The sequence below is a fragment of the Exophiala oligosperma genome, assembly GCF_000835515.1.
Source record: "Exophiala oligosperma strain CBS 72588 unplaced genomic scaffold supercont1.23, whole genome shotgun sequence".
Lineage (NCBI taxonomy): Eukaryota > Fungi > Ascomycota > Eurotiomycetes > Chaetothyriales > Herpotrichiellaceae > Exophiala > Exophiala oligosperma.
In genome coordinates, this window is record NW_015622840.1 from 80443 (window position 1) to 99806 (window position 19364).

Below are 19364 nucleotides of genomic sequence, written 5' to 3' on the forward strand. Positions count from 1 at the left end.
GCCTGTCACAATTTACAGTCTCACGAAGATTCCAGCCGATCCCTGTGGGACTTGAAAAGGTATTTGGTTGAGTTGTCGAACATTTCGAAATCTCCTGGAAGGAAGTTCTCCAATAGCGAAACACGCCCCAGACCTGAATGTTGAGGTGCTCTTGGTCTCCATGGTCCTCCAGTTGAAAGTAGGACCGATTAAAGAAGCAGTGGAACTGGCACAAAGAGTCAAGGACAGATGCAATGATCACGGACACCGGACCCAATGCTGGCCACATGCATTCGCTGCAAGCTTTGCGTCCAGGATATTGGAGAAGGCTTCATTCACAGTTCTATCCAGAATTTTCTCCCCCTGCTGAATCGAGTGTCGAAGCATGGTGGGACGAACAAAATTGGGACCCTGCCAAAAGCCTGTACTCCCGCTTAACCCAGTCCAGTGGGATTGACAACCTGACCTACCGCCCTCTTTCCTAATCATCTCTTGTATTGTCAGTGGGAACCTCTGACACCGGTTTCCTGAACGAGAACATTCGGTCGCGGCGCGAACGGAGGAACAGATAATCTGATTTCGTTCTCGCAATGACTTCACACGCGCCACAGGAGGATCTATAGAGTAATCACTTATAAGTATGACAGTATAGGGTCGTCAGTCGACACATTGATAGTGCTTCTGGAAGGAGGACGCTGTATTGAGTATGTGATCGGAGGTGTCGACCAATGTACAGTATGAGATAAATCTGATGGATAATTGTCGCCGCTGGGGACATTCTCTTCTGCACGTTTATATCAGGCAGGGAATCCTTCGAAGCAACTAGCCCAACGTTTAGATGTTTCAACGGCCGGCGTTTTAGTCTTCTGTCTCAAATCAGCTTGACGGTAGATGGCCATCTTGGTGTTTACCTGGCTTGTTTGCAGTCATGCTGATCGCTCCTCTGAAGGGACCATGAAGGCCAGCGTGGGCCGCGAGGCCGTGTCCTTCAGACAGCAAAGAGTACCGGTGCCACTTTTAATGTCCTAGGTCCCGTAGGCAGCTCTTAGCCAGCAAAGCACCCCTATCGCCGCCGAATCAACTCTCCTTATTCCTACTTTCCGGGCCATGGGAACTGAACTGTAACATTGACTGCTTCCGCGCAGTCGCTTCTCGACCCTTTCCTCCTAGAGTACTCACCCGGTCGACAGTGGTTCATCTCGTTTTGAATGGACGTATTCCTCCTACGCCGAAGACATCTCTCGGATACAGAACCTCCTCTATCGAGTCAACGATCTCGATCCAAGTATATTGAACCTCCTTCACACTCTGCCAACGTCTTGTTGACCATACTTTTATCAACCTCTGGCCACCATGGGCAAGTCAACTGCGAGTGGGAAACAACATGATGACCAGCTCAAGATGATGCAGTGTTCCCTCATACTTGGTGTTCTATCGACACTCCAGGGTTTCCACTATGAATTTGATGTTACGCGTCTACTGGAGGACTTGGTCCAAAGAGAGAAGGAGACATGGGTGCCGAGGGTGGACACAGAAGACCATGATAAATTCCAAGATGCGCAAACAGACCACAGCATCAGCTGGGAAGGACTCACCTCGGAGTTTGTGTCCGCCTTCCCTGGAGTCCTCCCGAAAGATGCGGAAGCTCAAAAGACGCTAGCATGTCAACTGCGCAGTCAGCTCAGGCACAATCTTGAACAGATGAGCCAGCTCCCGGATTGGCCTCAGAAGTCGTTCCTGAAACCACTACGGCAATTCGTGTGGGCAGATCTCACGTGGGAGATGAACGTTTGGTTGGTTCTTCGCGGCTCTGCCGTAATTCCTTCTGGCAATTTGACTGGGTTAAAACCGTGGAGCAGACATAACCGGGACTTGAGACAGCTGGCGGAGATTCTGGGCACTTCATGTCTGTTTAGCAAACCTGTCACCGATAAGAAGCTTACCGTGACATCGCTTCAAGACTGTATCCAGAAGCTGGAGATTTTATTTTGTGGCTCAGAAATTAATCAGTAAGTTCAGGGTCGGTGTAATCCGGAAACTGTACTGACAATTCATCTTCCTGGTAGTGTCAACTCGGGCGAAGCAACCTATGTGGTGGCATTTTACCTGTGCAAAGCGAATGACGACGCCTTTATCAGACATTTTCGAAGTTTACCTTGCCTGTCGACGATCGGCAGGGACCCCAGTTCCGAGCCTGGGAAATGGCAGTACCGATGCGTTTTGGAAAAGCACGAGTCGTCAGTCACCCAAGACGATCTCTTCATAAGCAATCGACGACCGACATACTGTAAGGCCTTTGAATCTCAGTCTCAAGCCCTTCAATGCTGGGAAGACATCGTTGGAAGGTCCGAACAACTTTTACATCATCGCTGTCCAAGGCCTTTTCCGGGCAGTAGGAGCACGTCAGATCGTCCTGAGGTTTTGGAGGCCGTCGAGCTCGTCCGAGCATATATGCCCTGAAGGAAATAATGACGACAGAACCACCAGGAAAGTCATCTGAAATTACAAAAGATGACGGAGATTAACAAACTGAATCAAGTCCAAGAATAAGCTGCCGAATAACCATTGGTGTCCGAAGGACTTGTTGTTAGTAGTAAAAGGATCATTCTCTTCAGGGTGTTATCGCCAAAGCTCGCTGGTATTAGTTTCCTCTTTTCAGTCTCACTCGGTCACTCATTCTATAACAGCGCTTGTGCGTGAGGTAAGTAATGTCATACCCCAGACACTATGACTAGGCAAATCGAGACTTTATGGACCGACGAGGATGGCTTCGACTGAGATACTCCTCTCGCATATGTAATATTTTAATACCCCCATTGTTAACAGGATCAGAGTCATCTATGCAGCCTAGGCTCTCCCACAAGATTGCCTTGCCTTCTTGCTAACTGTCTTCCACTTAATCGGGCCAGCTCCTCCGCAATCAGTTGTTGGTGGTAGCACAGTGGAGCTATGATTGCGCTATAGCACTTGATATAGACAGGCACCACAGCAAATGTGTGATAGATCGAAGGTTGAAGAAACTTCAGAGGCTCTCCTCGTGTATAGAACGTGATAGTGATAACTCCTACGGGCGCCCGCAAGGCGAAAGACACCGAACTTGAATAACGGGAGACGAAAGTGTAGTCTTCGACACCCGAGAAGAAATTAACCGTAACTTGCTCTGGCTGCCGACAACTATTCCGGTCGAAAATCGTGAGGTATACGGTATAGCCGTGTTGAGCGACTGCGAAGGCCGGGAAATACTCGATGCCGGACATAGTTGCCTGTGGAAGGCTCAATTGATCTCAATTGATATTTTCGCTGTAGAGCTTTGCAAGATGACTCGAGAAACGATGTGCTCCGCCTTAAGTATACCTAGATACTACACTTTGCGCTGAATTGCACTAGTCGCTGTGCTTGTCGAGGACCTCGAACTCGATCTTCTGATTTTGACCTATAGTCCTCCCACTTTATGCGCCCGTATCAAGCGATGGAGACGTCGACCATTCTTTGAAAAGTCTACAGGCATATAAGTCTGGTCATGGGATTGCGGAACGCTCGGCAATGACAGCCATTGGGTATAGGGTCGTACAGCCTGCAGATGTTGACTTGATGCCCGCTGTCTTCGTGGATCGTCGCGGAAATATCTGTTTAGCCTCTATTGGTTGTCGTGGATACGTTGTAACTTTCGCGGTCGGTGACCCTGAAGGGCCATTTGCACTAGCCTGGGTACTCTCGAACGCTGTTGGTCGAAATCTTGGCCGTCGGGAGTGGCACACTTTAAAAAGAGTGAAAAGGAGGGTATGGTGCTCTCTAGGATCATATCGTTTGTCCTGGATGGTTGCTTTACACCTCGAATGTAGCTTGCACGCCTGGCGAGGGTATTTGACATTGGAGGGGAGGACAGCCAGTGACGTGCGGTCTCCCTGGTGCTGTGTCCAAACGCGAGGTTTGTCGTGAATATCCGTGATCTCGCGCGGATCCACATTTTCAAGATCGTGCTGGACTCTCCGTAGAGCATGTTGTTCTTGCTTCAAGCCCACTGTAACCTCCCAGGGATCCTCGGCAATTGGTCCTGGTAAAGATTGATGTGCTCTTTCATTCATAGTCTGCAGTGCTGAAGGTCGTGAATTTGAGACTCCGTGGAATCTGAGCAATAGAAAAGGCTGTCAAAGTCCCCAGTCTCCATGAGGCTTCTTATAACAGCCCTGACGGCCTGTATGAGGGTGCGACTCAACATGCTTGAGGATTCGAGGTATCATCTTTGGTCCTCAAGAATTGCCGCGCGCGTATCTCATGGTCGAGGAGTTCACTATTTCAGAGGATTCGAAACCAGGCGCTTCGGGACAGGCCAAGGCCGCTTCTGGGTTTTGGATTCTTTGGTTGTTGGTGCTGCTGTATGGCTTGGCAAATTTGTCTTGTCCGGAGTACGATCGGATCTGGCTGGATATTGCGCAGTTTATACACCGGGAACTTCCTTGGTTCGGCTTGAATGTGGAAGAAATGGCCGTCGAATCGCCGTCTCGCATACCAGTCGAAAGGAGTTAGGGCGGAGATATAGAAGGCAGCATAGCTCTACAGTTTAGCGCGAGGGTCTGAAGGATCACGTAGATCGTTTCGGGTAGCACCCCAGGATCACCATTTGGTGGCGTTGAAGGATCTACATCCGTGCTGTGACATTCCGCAGAGTTCAGCATAGAAATCGAACCCATCTGCCCAAAGGGCCACACATTGGTTACTTACAAAAAGAATTTAGGAACCCAGGACCGAGTCAGAGTCAGTGCCATCATTGTGCTCAAGTCTCTTCACCCTTTCTCTCTGTTGTACTGTACAGCAGTGTATCTTTCGAAGGTGTAGCCGAGAAGACTATTGAATTTTGGAGTTTCTTTTCTGCATTAGCCCCATGGGTAACACCTCTTAGATTTTCACGAGTGGAGCTCCGGCAGGACACGAGAGAGTTAGTTTGACAGTGTCCTAAACGTAGAACTACTGTAGTAACAGGTTGAAAAATCACATGGAAAACAAGAGCACTTTGGCGATGGTGCTCCTCGGCCGATTTCTCACCTTGCAGTACAGTGTCGGGGGACCCATTCTGTGCTGCGTCTCACGATCCTCAATGTGGGCCACAGTGCCTTGTTTTACTGTATGCAGGGAATTATGAAGCGAGGGAATGAAAAGGACTCTCTTCGGGGTGCTTTGAGCAGATCTTGGCCCGTGCTGTTCTCGTGCGAGCAGAGCTCTAGTATTCCTTACACTTTGTTTACCCAGTCGTCAACGACATGATCAACCTGCATCAGCTCTTCCACATGTCTCAAAAAAATGTGACCCAACAACGATGGCTGGAGGTTCTCTTACTGGCCCATATCACCCTCCCAATCTCAGACATGCATAAACGAGGAAGCTCGGACAGCACGTCGTAGGTTCTCGATAGAGGCCAATAGGAAGTTATGGAGAAAAACTTGCACGACTTCAACGTGCTGTGCGTGGTCCTTTTTCATATCCACATTTGACCCTCCTCAAGGTCCTTTTGTCTGCAGAACCCGTGGGGAAGAGGCTATGGTCAATAATGCGGGCGGCTCAGACACCTCCAAGGGTGTTACGAGCTTGTGTAGTCTTTCCCAATCACCTCCCCCTCCTTCTATACATTTCTCCGCTAGTCAAGTCTCTTACAGTACTAAAGAGTTCACCTTGCGGTCTCACGCACTTCATCGTTGGATTCCGGTGATGTGTTGGTCAGTAGCACTCTAAAAGAAACGAAGAATACCTAACGTGATGTTCTGGAGCACTCTACCAGCTGCTACTATTTAGTTAAGAATAAGATAGGACGACAGCAGGGGATAGAGCAATGGCCGGTGGACATACTACGAGCGTAAAGTTGGCCGATATTCCCTTCTCTTTGGCTGTTCAACGTTCAGTAGATTCTAACAACGGCGAAAACCCCCATCGGGGAGAGCACGAATCAGCAACAAACCATGCCGTTCATACTGTACTGGAAGACTTTTGTTACTCGAGAGAAACTGTAATATTGTACAGTATACATCGTACCATAGGCATCCATGACACCACAAACACCTGTAAAGCTAAATCCATTTTAACCCGAGAAGAGGCTTTCGAACTCCTCGATAAATCCGTCATCAACACCTTCACCAGCGAGCATTCGCTCAATCCCTCGCCCACAGCGTGGTAAAAAGTCCCAAAGTCGAGGCTTAATGTCCCTGACCGAGTCAACCAACGTTTGAATATTACGTTTGTTAAGTTTTTCATAACTAGGAATAAGTAAGTGCTTGCATGACGGATAAAAGGGCTTGTGGCACACTCACCAAGCAGGCCTGATTGTGTAATCAGGATCCAGAGGACACGAGATCGTTCTTATCGGTCGTAGCATCCACAGCGGTCGACCGGGCCCGCAGATGTCTTCAAAGTGGTGTAGACGATTGCCCCGGCAAATGGCCCTCTGAAGACGACGGAGGGCTTTGGGGTCTTCATCCTGCCCAGTACATTTCAGCATGTACTTGTAGGTAAGCGTATCTGATCCCTGGCCCTGTTTGGCAGGCTCCGTTCGATCTACTATCTGCATGTCGACATCCTCTGATGCGCCTGGGTTCGATTTATTTTGAAAGATTCTCATTAGTGCGCGATATGTGGAAGTAATAGACAGTGCCCCGAATTCTCGTGTCAGGCTACCGAGCTTCGTGTAGCCACGTCCTCGGGTATACAGTTGGACCGCTACCTGCAAGCCATCTTGGTCACCTCCGGGGATGCTGGTATATAAAACTTCTGAAGTATGTCCAGGCGAGCTGATAGTGTCGTAGAGTCTTAGAGCGTTCTGAATGGTTACGTTGGATGGGGTACGACCGGAAAGGACATCTTGCCGGAGACTTCGACTACTGTTGTACAGCTGCATGGTCCTTTGAGTATCACTGTGGAATCGAAGTGACTGGTCTTTCAAAATACAAACTAGGTCTCGAAAGTCCTCCCAGACCTCTCTGCACCCCATGGAGGAGGCAAGGAATTTCATCTTCATTTGCGGTGGCAAGTCTTTGAAATTCGGTTTCGACCCCGCGCAGGGATCAGGGCTGGGGCTTACCAACCCCCAAGATGAAGGACCGGTGGTGCTGACATTTCCGGAAGAGGGCGAGGTAGCTTGGGGAGCTTCCGTCGGTCGACTAGCCACAATCAATTGTATGTAACGTCTCCGGAGAGCGACGAAGTTTGGGGGGCTTGGGTCCGTGTGTCCCAAGATTTTGTCCGCTTCGTGGAGCAGAATGACACCGCAATTATTGCCGTCATTGATTGAACCCTAAACGGTTAGACCAAGCTAGTCGGATTGACCAGAAACAAACTGTAGGAGAACTTACTGAACTGTATCTCACCGTCCACCCGCTGAGCTCTGGTGCGCCGGAAAGAATGAAATGAGCCACGGATACGGACCTCTCGTTCTCATAGTCATGCACCGTAAGTTGACGGTGGGTGAAGTGCAAGCTCACCAGAAACCAATGGCTCGTCTGCTCGACATGAACCGGAACCAGAGCTGTCGAGGGTGTCTGCCACCTGCAGATTCTGGCCGGGTTCTTCTGGATGTAGGCCGCATTGAAATCATGAGACTCCACGACGTGCACGTCACATCGGTCCATGGCCATACGGTAGAGGCATTCCATTACCGCATCGTCATTGAGCCACTGGCCCGGTCGAAAGGTATTTAACATGCGCTCAACGGCCTGCGGATGGGTGGTGACCCAAGGAATCAGACCACGGTTTCGGCATCCAAGCTCAATCAGTCGATCGATATCCTGGATCATTTCTTCTTCTGGCAGTTTTCGATCGAGCGCCGGGAAGGTTACAGCCACACATTGAGCCGTGTGAGCCGTACTAGGAGGTGTATTGTATGAATGCCTGCTCCCTACAAATCCAGAAAAGAGTGGTGAGCTTGCCTGTGAAGAAGCGATGGAGATTATCGTGGCATCTGCTGCCTTTGCATCTGGAGACATACTACTGCCAGAAGAGCGGCACTGTTTTGTAGGATCCGGATGGGAGTGGGGTGTTCCTGAGGGTTCTGAAGATGAAACAGACAGGGCTGGGAACAACGGTGGAGACGATTGGAAGGGATCGGACGTCCCACAGACAGATTTCTCCAACCCAGGTCCAGATTTGGCGTCCCCTTGCTCAGATGATGTAGGCTCATCACAGTTAGTGACAAAGAGGTCGCTCAAGCCACCCGTCGGGGAGTCTGTCTGTGGTCCAGGCGAAAACGTCGGAAGCGGGGCCGGTCTAAGTGCGGCCTTCTTGAAGTTTGTGGAGCGGTAGAACTTCCCGGGCTGCCATTCGTCGTGTTTTGATATACTTTCATCGCTCGAACACTGATTCCTCGGTGATGACACTGGCTGAGAGTATGCAGAGCCCTTCACGTCCTCATCCGTATCGTCGTCAGAATCCAGGAACATAGGTACGTTCACCGGCGTCGTCGTACTAGAGTCATTGCTAGGGGATTGCAACTCTGGTTCTTGTGGAGGAGATGGATCATCGTCGACGTCCTTCATCTCAGAATCCTCATCCTCACTTTGGACGTAAGCTTGAAGGGGTCGATTTGCAGGAGGGCCTGACGATGCATTGTTTGCTTTGAGTTCCAGTTTGGCCAGAGACTTCCCACCAGAAGAACAGTCGCAGGAAGGCGAATCATGCGTTGGAGAGGTGACAGTGGACTCCGACTGTGAGTCACTATCATGATCTGGCGTTGTGACTTCATCATCTTGGGGGTCGATGATGTCTTCGTCCCATTCCTCCACAACATCCAGTGGACGATATTGGCCGAGTACCATGGCCTCGGCCGTGATGGGACTCGAACCACAATTGCGGCTGGACTTCCGGCAATGGCGATATATGGGTGAGGGACACCAATCTGCTTCACAGTAGCTGATGCTCTCGACGACGTTGGGCCCGGTGTTCCATGCCCACTGATAGCTGAGGTAGTCCGTTCGTACGACCTCTCCGGGTCGCTGCAGGAATATGTCAAAGGTGATCTCCCACTCGTAAAGCGCCGACGGCGGCACCAGGAGATTGCCATGACGGACAAACTGGCTGCAGGCTTGCGGCAGCTTCAGGTTCTCCGCGAGACGTCCCTCCAGGACGGAGGCTTGCCTTGGCGGGACGACGATCCAAAGGACGGGGTCACCGCTCCAAAGCATTGTGACAGATTGAAGATCCACCTCTTGCTTGTGCAGAAACACGAAGGATGCTCCCAGATTGACACGAACTTGACTCGAATGGACACCGGGAATGTGGTTGTGAGTGGCCAGAAGACGTCTGCTGGTAGACAGAGGGGTCTCTGGAAGTCCCAGGGCAGAGCGTCGACGAGGATGCTGTCCCGAGCACGTCACATATTCGAGAGGGCCAAGTTTGACAGCCCTATACTTTGTCAGGGCATCTTCGCACTTTTCGATCAGGGTGGTTTCATCGAGAGACTCCCACGAAGGACCAGGTGCTGTCGTTGTCCTTTGTAGGGGATTATCTGCACTTGTCCAGTCTGCTCTTGCCAGAGTTACTGTGCGGCCTTTGACTACAGATCCATGTTGCTTTAGTCGTTGCTGATAAGCTTCTCCAAACGACAAGCGAGAAAGATCCGGAAGCACTGAAACGGTAGGGCCATCGATGGAGAACTTCTGGTGCCCTTTGTCCGAACAAGTCCACGACGGCCAGCCGCCAGGGTCCGATGGGAACTTGAGCATTGTCGCCCAGCTTGAGGATGGAAACGTTGGGGCCTTTCGAGATGCACGATGGAGAGAGCCAAAGGTGCATGGATGTCAGGTGCTTCAAAACATGCGAGGGTTGCCTCGCAGGAAGAGTGACGAACGAGAAGACGGTCGAGAGGTGGCATGTCCAAGTCTAGGAAGAATGACCCATGTGCAGGACAGACATCCATCTCATCCATCTCATCCATCTTTGTGATTGCAGGTAGAGTGGACCGGAAAGGTATCACACCTGGAACCATGTTCCAGCGTCCTGATCAGGAGGGAATAGTGTTAACCCATCTTCTTCTGGTTGTTTGACTGCTTTCCCCCGAAAGAGTCATCGCGTCGAGGGCGTAGGCAGAGGACATCGGTGAGATTCTTTCTTCCGTGGCAAGGGTCTGCGGACGAAGATTCTGCAGTGCTGATGGTGCATGCCCAGGACAGATTGGTGTTAGAACGGCCGACACAGCGGCCAACTGCTTCGTGAGGGTGGCCAGCATATCGGTGAACGATTGGAGACTGAGAGAGAGTCCAGTAATACTGTACTTCTCTGATCAAACCCGAAGACACGAATTGGTCCATTGGTCGTGGACTCGGCGATATTACGAGACATGTACTCCTGGGCTCCAGCTAATCAGATTTCTCTCGCTGAAATCAGTCGACGGTATCTGATGTAAGATGCCTGGACAATGGAGCCGGAGTTAGAAGGTCACTGACAACATAACCTTTCCGGCATTCTTGCAAGTCGACCAGAGACCAAGTACCACAGTGGTAAACTGCAACTGAGGTTGGAGTGCCCTTCTGTGATCGGAGTCAAGATTGCCCGCTATGCCATTTTTTCGACTTTATCAAAAGCAGCATGGTTGATTGGCTACACTTGCGTCGATCTGAAAGCCTCCCTGCAAGCGCGTTGTCTTCCGATGTACTGTATGGAGCAGAGTGGCACATACAAACGCGACCACCGAATTGACGCGCCCGACTATTGATTCTGATGGGTCAAATGCTCCGCCAATCAGTCGTCATCCTGGCGACTGAAGACGGAAGTGCCAAGCCCACGCTGTGAAAAGCAGATGCAATATCGCTCAAAAGGGCTAAGCCTAGCTCAAAAGGTCTATGGATAAGCTTTGAATATATGGGCCAGTTCGGCCGGGGAAGCTCTTGACAGTTTCGAATATTTACCCACCAGACTTGGAATGAGACTGCGGAGATATTATTACGATCACTGATTCGGAAACAAGAATCGAAGCTTGCTGCTCGACATCGGCAGGTAATGCCAATCGAGACTGGGTAGGGGGTGTGGCAGATCTCAGTATTGCAGGTTCCATGGCAAAGATATAAGCAGGCCCCCGAATGCTGGAGGTGTGCTGTAACACACTTTCAAGAGCACGATCAACCTAGGAGGCTACGAGATGAATCCGTGGTGTTACAACGGGCAAGCCGACGCGGGGCAACAACCGACAGCCGAAGCACATCCGTCGATCTCGGACCTTTCTTGGCCGGCTAGCTCTTGGTGGCAGATCAACTATGATCTAAACAACCCTTGGTGCGGTCTGGGCACTCCTGCCATCTCTATCTATCCAACTATGCCAGCCTATGCAGCTATCACAACCCCGATCGTTGTTGCCATTGGACAATCACCCGTCTCTGTCATGCTCGCCCCTTACACATGGCTGCCACAGAGAAATTCCTCATGTCCTTATTATCTGAACGCTCAACCGTGTCTGTCTTGCTCCTTGGGGTATCCGGAGCTAGACTCCAGATTAACACGGCATGTTCCTCCGACAATGAACAATGATTCAAACCTGCTCTTCCACCAGAACAATACGAGCTGGAGTGACCTATCCACATGTGATTTATGGAACCGATTTGATGACGATGCGAGTAAAGTAGCTGAACATCAAGGACCTGCACATGACGATGATCATATGAGTTGGCAGATTTACTGTAACCGGTCCGTCGGTGAGCAACGAGAGCAAAATGCATGACAGATTGAGTGTGTGCGCAGGGATGTAGCACAACTCGAGCAATGTACATGATCAAGTCTATGGATGCTGTTTAGCATGAGGATCAACCATGAAGATCACTTAAAAGTCTATCCTAGATCCTATAAAATGCCATGCATCTATGTCCGTCCAAATCGCGAAACTACGGTGCTCCTTTGTAGCAAACTATCCCCAACTCATCTGAAAGGACCGCAGGGAACGACGTCATCGGAGAATGGCAATCAGTCCGGAAAAGCCGCCGATTTCACTTTCAGTCAGAGAGTTGCGACACCTTTTGTTCCAAGCGCGCCAGTTGAGCCATGATCGCAGCCATCACATCAGGCATCTCTGGCTGAGCCTCCAATTGACCTTCCCTGGCCTTCGAGCCCTGTCGTTTCCTCGATTTGTGTTCTGGGACGAACAGCCCTTCCGAGTCGCCGCTTTCGGAAGCGTCCGGATTGGACTTTCCTAGTTCATGTACGCCTGACTTCAGTTGGCCTTTGACCCGAGCAGACTCAATCAGTGGCGATGGTCCAGAAAAGAAAGGTGCAATTTTATCATCCGCGTCCGTCTTCCCCAGCATCTTCCTCAAAGCGGTGCGGCTCAAAATGTCGGTTTCGCCCGACTTGAATTCCACTAATCCGTACCCAGGATATCTTGTAGATTCGGAGATGGTCAAGGAATCCATCCTTTTCGTGGCAAACCCGAGGAGTTTTTCGAAGTTTTCCGCGTCCTTGGGCGAATATCTTCGTTCGGAGTATCGAAGGTCCTTTTGCTCGGATTCAGGTAAACGAAAATAAGCATCGGTGGCGCGGTTTCCCACTTCCGTTCCCGAGAGGAGGATGATGGGGTTGTCAGATCCGCGTCGTTCGACCACAAATTGAACACCGTACATACTCTCGATGCCTGTCCTCCGATCGGTTCGATTGAAGGGTCGATAGCCCAAAATTTTCTGACCATTCGTAGTCATGCCTGGTTCCCAATATGGTTTCCGGGTCACTTTGTCGGATTTTGAAGACGGTCCCCCTTTTTCGCTTGGGTCTGTTGCTTTTGGAGATTCGTTCGATGGTCCTGATGTAGTGCCGCGCGCCTTCTCCGACCGAACCCTTGGGGGCCCATTACCGCCCTCTTTGCCCTTTTCTTTTCCTCCTTCTTCCGTAGCTTCGTGCTCCTCGACTCTCTTGCGCCAATCATCCGGCATCTTAAGTCTCCAACTCTGCGGATAATGGTTGGTCCTGCAGAGAGTCTTCAACTGCTTATCGAGTGAGACCAGTTTGTTGACAGCGGCCTCATCGTTGGGATTCTTCTTCAGGCGGGACTTCACGTGCGACATTTCCAATCCGATGGCTACCAAGACGTTGGTTCGGATCAAGAAGCTCTCCTTATTCGGCAGCCCATCTTCTTCATTCTTCGCCTTGATCTTTTGGTTGAGTTGGTCTATTTCCGCAAGGCTGGACGAATCTTTATGCTTCGCCAATACCTTGTTCACGTGGGGCGTGGCTTGCTCGAAAACTTTGATTCTGAAGTCATCCGGGATCTGTTTACTCTCATCGAGATTATTCTCCTCATCGGGGGAATCTTCCGAGTCAGAATCACTGCCCCAAGCGTTAGGCCCAAACTCTTCCCCGAATGTTTCGGCATGGCTGTTGTTGGCTTCAGTCTGGTTAGCTTGCCACGCCGCCTCATACTCCCTTTTCCGTACTGGATCACTTAGGACGTTGTAGGCTGCTTGCATCCCTGGACGCACCATTAGTCTCGACACTCCTGAAGAGGCACCTGTGGACATGTGGTACTTACTCTGAAATGCAGTGGTGGTCTCTTTGTCGGCATTTTTGTCAGGGTGAATCAATGAAGAGAGCCTGAGGTAAGCCTTTCGGATGTCCAAGTCTGGCGCATCTCGAGGCAGTTCTAGAATCTGATAGTATTCCTTTTCATTGCATTTCAGGACACGGTTCACCTCGTCCCGTTGTTCTTTGGTATATATTCTCCCATTGTTAGTGGATTTTGTCCCGGTTTTTGCCCCTGGATCTTCATTGGTGGCATTCACCCCAGTATCTGGCATAGGTAGATCGCCATCTCGGTCTGGCGTTGGCATCGTGGTATCTGCGCCCTGAAGTGAAGGAAGAGAGGGATAGCCAGCAGCGTTAGCCTGTTGATTATCTGTCTTACCATTTTCCTCGTGTGCTTTACTAGGATCATCACTGCCGAGCGCCTTAGGCTGGGGGTTCTTGATAAGTTCACTGCCTCCAGAGCTCATTTTTGGGGTTTGTTTAGGGTTGTTTTGATGTTTTTGTGACGAAGAGCGAACAATATGGCTAACAGTTGGGTAGAGAGTACCAAGTTTGAACAAGGTGTAGCTTTCCCAAAGGATTCTGAGTCAAGAGAACCGAAGTAGAGTACTGTAGATGTGTGAAAGGAGGAAAGAAGGATGTGAAGTGAGCATACACCCCTTTTAAGGGCAGCAGCTGCCTATACCACAGATAATAATAGCAACAGATGTGTCTATTTTTACTTTTGCTAAATTTAGGGACTTCGAGATAGGGTATAAGACTACCGTCTTACCTACCTTCCACCAAGAGCCGTCAGGAATCACCCCTTCTCTGACCACATTTTGCCGAATATTACCAGACATCCAGACATGAGGCTTCCAACATTTGTACCCAAAGGACTTCCCACTAATGTAACACTCAAATCAAGCTCTCCCGAGATTGATGTCAACATTGGTGGAAACTCCTCCGTCTTCACCGTCAACGTCACTATCCAGGACGATGGAAACATAGACACATCTTTGACCCCGAGAATCCCTTCCGTCGACGGGCCTCTCCCAACGCTGTTGAGTACTAGCACTGAACCTGAACCAACATCATCAGTCACGCAGACCTTTCGAAGATCCACGTCAATGTTCATCAGTTCTAGTGGACCGTCCACCACTACGATCCCAAGCACGAGTGCATCAATTCCATCCACGACAACTTTCACGACGGAAAGCACCTCAGTGCACTTTGGGTCTCTTACAGCCGTTCCAGCATTGACGAGTCATGTAGGAGGCGGAAATACATCGACAAGCACATCGTCTGGGGCTTCTGTTCCTCTGATCATAGTTATTCTACGCACTTTGTTTGGTTAGCGACCCCTTGGGTCACGGGACGCCTATAGCTGCCACCAGATGGTTGTGTACGTTGCGTAAGAAGGAACAGACTGTGAGGTCCGCACTGGAGTTTGGGTGACCAGCTTTTCTACTGGCTTGATGATAGTGTCTACTTCCCAGAGGCAGGGCTACAGTACAGTAGCCCATTTAGAATACAGGTAGAACCATATCATAATTCAACTAAACTCTCTCCAATTACTCTGAGTGATGGTTGGGTTGTTGTCAATTAAAAGATATCGTACTAGACAAGACAGAACACATTTCCGTAACCAGATTATGCCCGTAACAAATCAAACTGTACCTGCTAGATACAGTATCAGGTTAGAGGATCGTTAGTAGACCCCCCTTCTGAACTATCACGACCAGCGCTTGGCTTTTTGACGTCAGCATACAGGTCCAATATAGCTTCTGGTCGGGCTGTCAATACACTCTGGGCATAAGTTGTCGCATACGAATGCAGTGCCGAAGAAGGTGCAGGTGCTGATGCAGATTTTACGCTAGAATAGATGGTGCAGCCTAGGAGAAGGGGAGTGCCAGGTGAACACTGAGCTGTGAAAGCTAAGACCAGAGATAATATCAATGTTATTTGAATATTGACGCCTCACAGGGATTTTATAACTCACGATGACTTAAGAATGCTGGGGCTTGGAAATCTAGAATGATAGGGGTAGAACCCAATTCGTTGCGTTCGTAAGTCCGCTCTTAAGGACGCCATAACAATGCGCGTATACTTTGCCCAAACTAGGAGTTAGGAGGTAGTTCCATGCTTCTATCCAGACTACTGTAACTTTAAGATGATACTGTAAGACTTTCGTACGGGAAGGAGCCTTTGTTTGTGACAGATTGATTGACTATAAATACCCCCTGGAGTACTGATACGTCGACGGTAGGAGTTCCATCTCTGACCCCGCCAGCATTTCACATCAGTCGTTTCGTACGCAGATCACCCCAGAACCTCTCACGAGCAACGTGGGAGCAGCGAAAAGCATTTCCTAACTGAACATTGAAGCGGCTACACCATGGCATCCCCCAAAAAGCTTGATGCCGTCGTCGTCGGAGCAAGCTGGGCCGGCTTATGGTTGCTGTATCTGTTGAAGAAAGGTGGTTTCACAGTCCGTCTCCTGGACGCGTGTGAAGGAGTTGGAGGTGTGTGGTATTATACGAACTACCCAGGTTGTCGAGTCGACACCGAAGTCCCTTTCTATGAGTTTAGTCTTCCCGAGCTCTGGAAAGATTGGAAATGGTCCGAGAAGTTCCCTTCACGAGCTGAGATTCGAAACTACCTCTACTGGGTTTGCCAAAAGTTGAATATCTATGAGGACATTGACTTCGGTACACGGATCACGGCCGCTCACTGGGATGAACAAGCACGGCACTGGAGAATTTTCAGTGGACAGGACTTGCTGGCTGAAACCACTTATTTTGCTCCGTGCACTGGCTACACTACGATCAAGCATGTGCCGGCATTCCCGGGTCTCGAGTCTTTTCCACTGGCGTACCATTCATCGGAGTGGCCAGAGAATCTCTCTGTGACAGGCATGAGGGTGGGCGTCGTGGGAACGGGTGCGAGCGGGATCCAAATCATCGAAAACGTGGCTCCCGATGTTAAGAAGCTAGTCGTGTTTCAACGAACGCCCAACATGGCCACTCCCCTGAGACAGGAGGCCCTCAATGATGATCTGCGTGGGCAGATGAAAACTCGGTATCCCGCACTGTTCGACCAGCGCGTATCGAGGTTTGGGTTTAATGCTGACATACCGACCAAGAAGACGTTCGATGACAATGCCGATCAACGAGAAGTATTTTATCAACGACTGTTCGACCGTGGAGGGCTCCATTTCTGGTTAGCCAATTATGACGACCTGCTGTCCTCCCGAGAGGCCAACCAAGAGGCCTACAGGTTCTGGGCAAAGTCGGTTCGGGATCGTGTACGTGATCCCAGCGTAGCTGCGAAGCTGGCCCCGTTACAAGCTCCCCATGCATTCGGGACAAAACGCCCGTCATTGGAGACTTCTTACTTCGAAAGGTTCAACCAGGACAATGTGGTGCTCGTCGATGTCAACGAGCATCCTATAGAGCAAGTACTCCCAAACGGCGTTAGAACCTCACAAGACTTTCACGAGCTCGACGTGCTTATATTGGCAACGGGTTTCGACGCTATCGTCGGCAGTATGCTTACCATGGATATCCGAGGAGTTGGAGGCCGGCATCTCCGCGAGAAATGGATGTTGTCCGACGATTCGGCGGGAATTCATACTTCGCTTGGTTTGATGACAGAGGGATTTCCTAACATGTTCTTCCCGATCGGTCCCCAAGCACCATCTGCTCTAGGACTCACCCCACAAATGGCTGAGGTTCAGGGCCAGTGGATTGTCGACTGTCTAACCTGGCTCAGGCTTGAGAATAAGGCAGTGATTGAGCCTGATCACCAAGCGGAAGAAGCTTGGAAAGCAGAAAATGATCAGGCTGCTAAAAGGACTTTATTCGGTGAGACTGATTCATGGTATATGGGCGCGAACATTGAGGGACGGAAGAAGCAACCTCTGTGTTACCTTGGAGGGGTGCATCGGTACATCGACTTCCTCAAAGAGGCCGCTGCTCAGGGGTATCCTGGATTCAACGTCCGCTAGGACATACATTTTCGAAATGGCGGGCAGAGGATTCGATTGCCAGATTGTATGTATACGTTGGCCATGCGGTACTCTAGGCATATGAATGAGTTATTGAGCCTTATAATAGTCGTCAACGATCATTGGTCACTAGACTGCAGAAAAGGTTGCAAATAACGTCTTAATATACTCTATGGGAAGTCGACCATAGTCGACAACCTGACATAACCTAGACTAGATTCAAAGTTCCAATTTAGCTTGTAAGCAATAATCACGATCCACGAATGGTCTCGCCGTTCATTGGCACAACGTTAGTGGATATGCAAATAATCTCAGACAATCTCCACCTCCATGCAAGATGTGTAAGTCTCGTTCAATATAGCCAGGGAGGTGCCGGGATTGCCAGGTACGTATGTCGGCCAATCCCACACCCAATAGAGTGTGACGAGGGTTCCGTTGGGAAATGGATTACCTGTTTCGTCGTTCAGCTTGATGGTGGTTCCACACCATCTGTTGGGTGTCTCTGTGGTCGAGGGTCCTGGACCGAATGTGTTGCTTCGGTTGGTCGCGATTGCACTGTGTCCAGTAGGGTCGAACTGGAAACAACGACCGTCATCGAATGGCGTAACTGTCAAGAGAAAGCCACGTTGGTCACCTCCAGTCTTATCAGCTGTCCATTGGCCATGAATAGCGGTAAATTTGTCATCATCCCGGGCTTGGGTGGTGGCATACACCGAGACTTGGCCCGATGTGGGCTTGTTCGGAGGAACGTCTGGCTGGGTGATGTGGCCATTCTCTAGGTATCGCAGAAGAACAGTACTAGCTTGCGGGGCCATCAAGACGGGTCCCCCGCTTTGATTACCTTGCGCCTGAGTCAACTTGCACATCAGATCTGAGTCTTGAAAAGTTAATGCCGGTGCTTGGGGGAGAAGATACGTGTTGTCTCTAGGGCTCCGAAATGAATACGAATAATGTGAATATTCACGAATAAAGACGAATATGAATAAGTCTTGGCGAATAAATGTGAATACGAATATGGACTCTATTCGTATTCGCAATATTCGTGAATATTCACGAATATTCACACATGTGGGTCGCAGGAAAGGGAGGGTGGATGCTCGTCATTTCCTGAATGGAAATAACCAGATTTTTGTCGTGTCGCATCCTCATTCAATCCTCGCCGTCGCCGTCGAGTTGTGTGTGAATCTAACAGAATCTGCCCCAGTTCAATTAACTCTACGGCAAATCATGTCTCCTGCTCCACCAGTTTACACTTCACTTTTTTTCTCATATCTACATGCGAGAATCATAGTGGCCCTTAAGCAGGACCAACGAGCGCATGGTGTCAGCGCTCATCGACTGTCGTCGGAGACCTAGGACGTCTCTAGCTCCACTAAACACACGTTCCACGCCGACCTCCGTAGCAGGAACCGCTAAATAGTCACGGGCTGCGCGTGCCATTGACGGGAACTCGAAGGCATTGGCCTTCCACCACTTGAGCGCCCAGTCAGCGTTGCCATCTTCTACACAGCTCTGTGACCAGCTAACTGCTGCAGAATCAAGATACCTGTCGATGTCGGACATCTGGACCCCGACTCCCGGCTGCAACCGTTTCAAAGTTTTCCACAACGAATCTGGCATCCCTGGCGGTTGTTGAGGTTCAGGTTGAAGACTGAAACGAAACGGATATTCGGTCTTAAGAAAGTCTCGGACCTGTGACACGATCAACGTCACATCGACACTGTTCATGTGCGCTGCGATCAACGACGTCTTGATACGTGGATCCAAGACGGTCGCCACATAGTACAAGATGTTCTCGTCCATTTTGCGAATGAACTTCTCCGCCTTCTCTAGAGCGTGTCGAACGGCCTCTTGGATTGAAGCATGGATGTTCTGGAAGTCGCCCTGCGCTGTGCTGATATCCGTCAGTAGATCATCAAGA

General features: G+C 50.1%; 6 protein-coding genes across 6 annotated transcripts; 2 read left to right on the top strand and 4 right to left on the bottom strand.

Moving 5' to 3' along the window:
• The first annotated feature begins 1018 nt into the window (after window positions 1-1018).
• PV06_11246 (uncharacterized protein) lies at window positions 1019-2760 on the top strand. Its single transcript, XM_016412889.1, has 2 exons — window positions 1019-1988; window positions 2046-2760. Exons 1-2 carry the CDS (start codon window positions 1333-1335, stop codon window positions 2437-2439), a joined length of 1050 nt encoding a protein of 349 aa, XP_016256753.1. The 5' UTR covers window positions 1019-1332; the 3' UTR covers window positions 2440-2760.
• On the bottom strand, window positions 2574-3303 carry PV06_11247 (uncharacterized protein). Its single transcript, XM_016412890.1, has one exon. The coding sequence runs from the start codon at window positions 3234-3236 to the stop codon at window positions 2814-2816; it is 423 nt and encodes a 140-aa protein (XP_016256754.1). The 5' UTR covers window positions 3237-3303; the 3' UTR covers window positions 2574-2813.
• On the bottom strand, window positions 3288-4130 carry PV06_11248 (uncharacterized protein). Its single transcript, XM_016412891.1, has one exon. The coding sequence runs from the start codon at window positions 4062-4064 to the stop codon at window positions 3498-3500; it is 567 nt and encodes a 188-aa protein (XP_016256755.1). The 5' UTR covers window positions 4065-4130; the 3' UTR covers window positions 3288-3497.
• A 1919-nt stretch (window positions 4131-6049) lies between these two features.
• On the bottom strand, window positions 6050-9720 carry PV06_11249 (uncharacterized protein; the record flags this gene model as incomplete). The annotated part of the gene is made up of 3 exons (XM_016412892.1): window positions 7317-9720; window positions 6279-7258; window positions 6050-6224 (listed from the first exon to the last, which is right to left on the bottom strand). Exons 1-3 carry the CDS (start codon window positions 9678-9680, stop codon window positions 6050-6052), a joined length of 3519 nt encoding a protein of 1172 aa, XP_016256756.1. The 5' UTR covers window positions 9681-9720.
• Window positions 9721-15832: 6112 nt separating this feature from the next.
• Window positions 15833-17443, top strand: PV06_11250 (uncharacterized protein; the record flags this gene model as incomplete). Its single annotated transcript, XM_016412893.1, has 1 exon — window positions 15833-17443. The coding sequence occupies one exon, from the start codon at window positions 15833-15835 to the stop codon at window positions 17441-17443; it is 1611 nt and encodes a 536-aa protein (XP_016256757.1).
• A 311-nt stretch (window positions 17444-17754) lies between these two features.
• On the bottom strand, window positions 17755-18258 carry PV06_11251 (uncharacterized protein; the record flags this gene model as incomplete). The annotated part of the gene is made up of 1 exon (XM_016412894.1): window positions 17755-18258. One exon carries the CDS (start codon window positions 18256-18258, stop codon window positions 17755-17757), a length of 504 nt encoding a protein of 167 aa, XP_016256758.1.
• Window positions 18259-19364: the final 1106 nt, after the last annotated feature.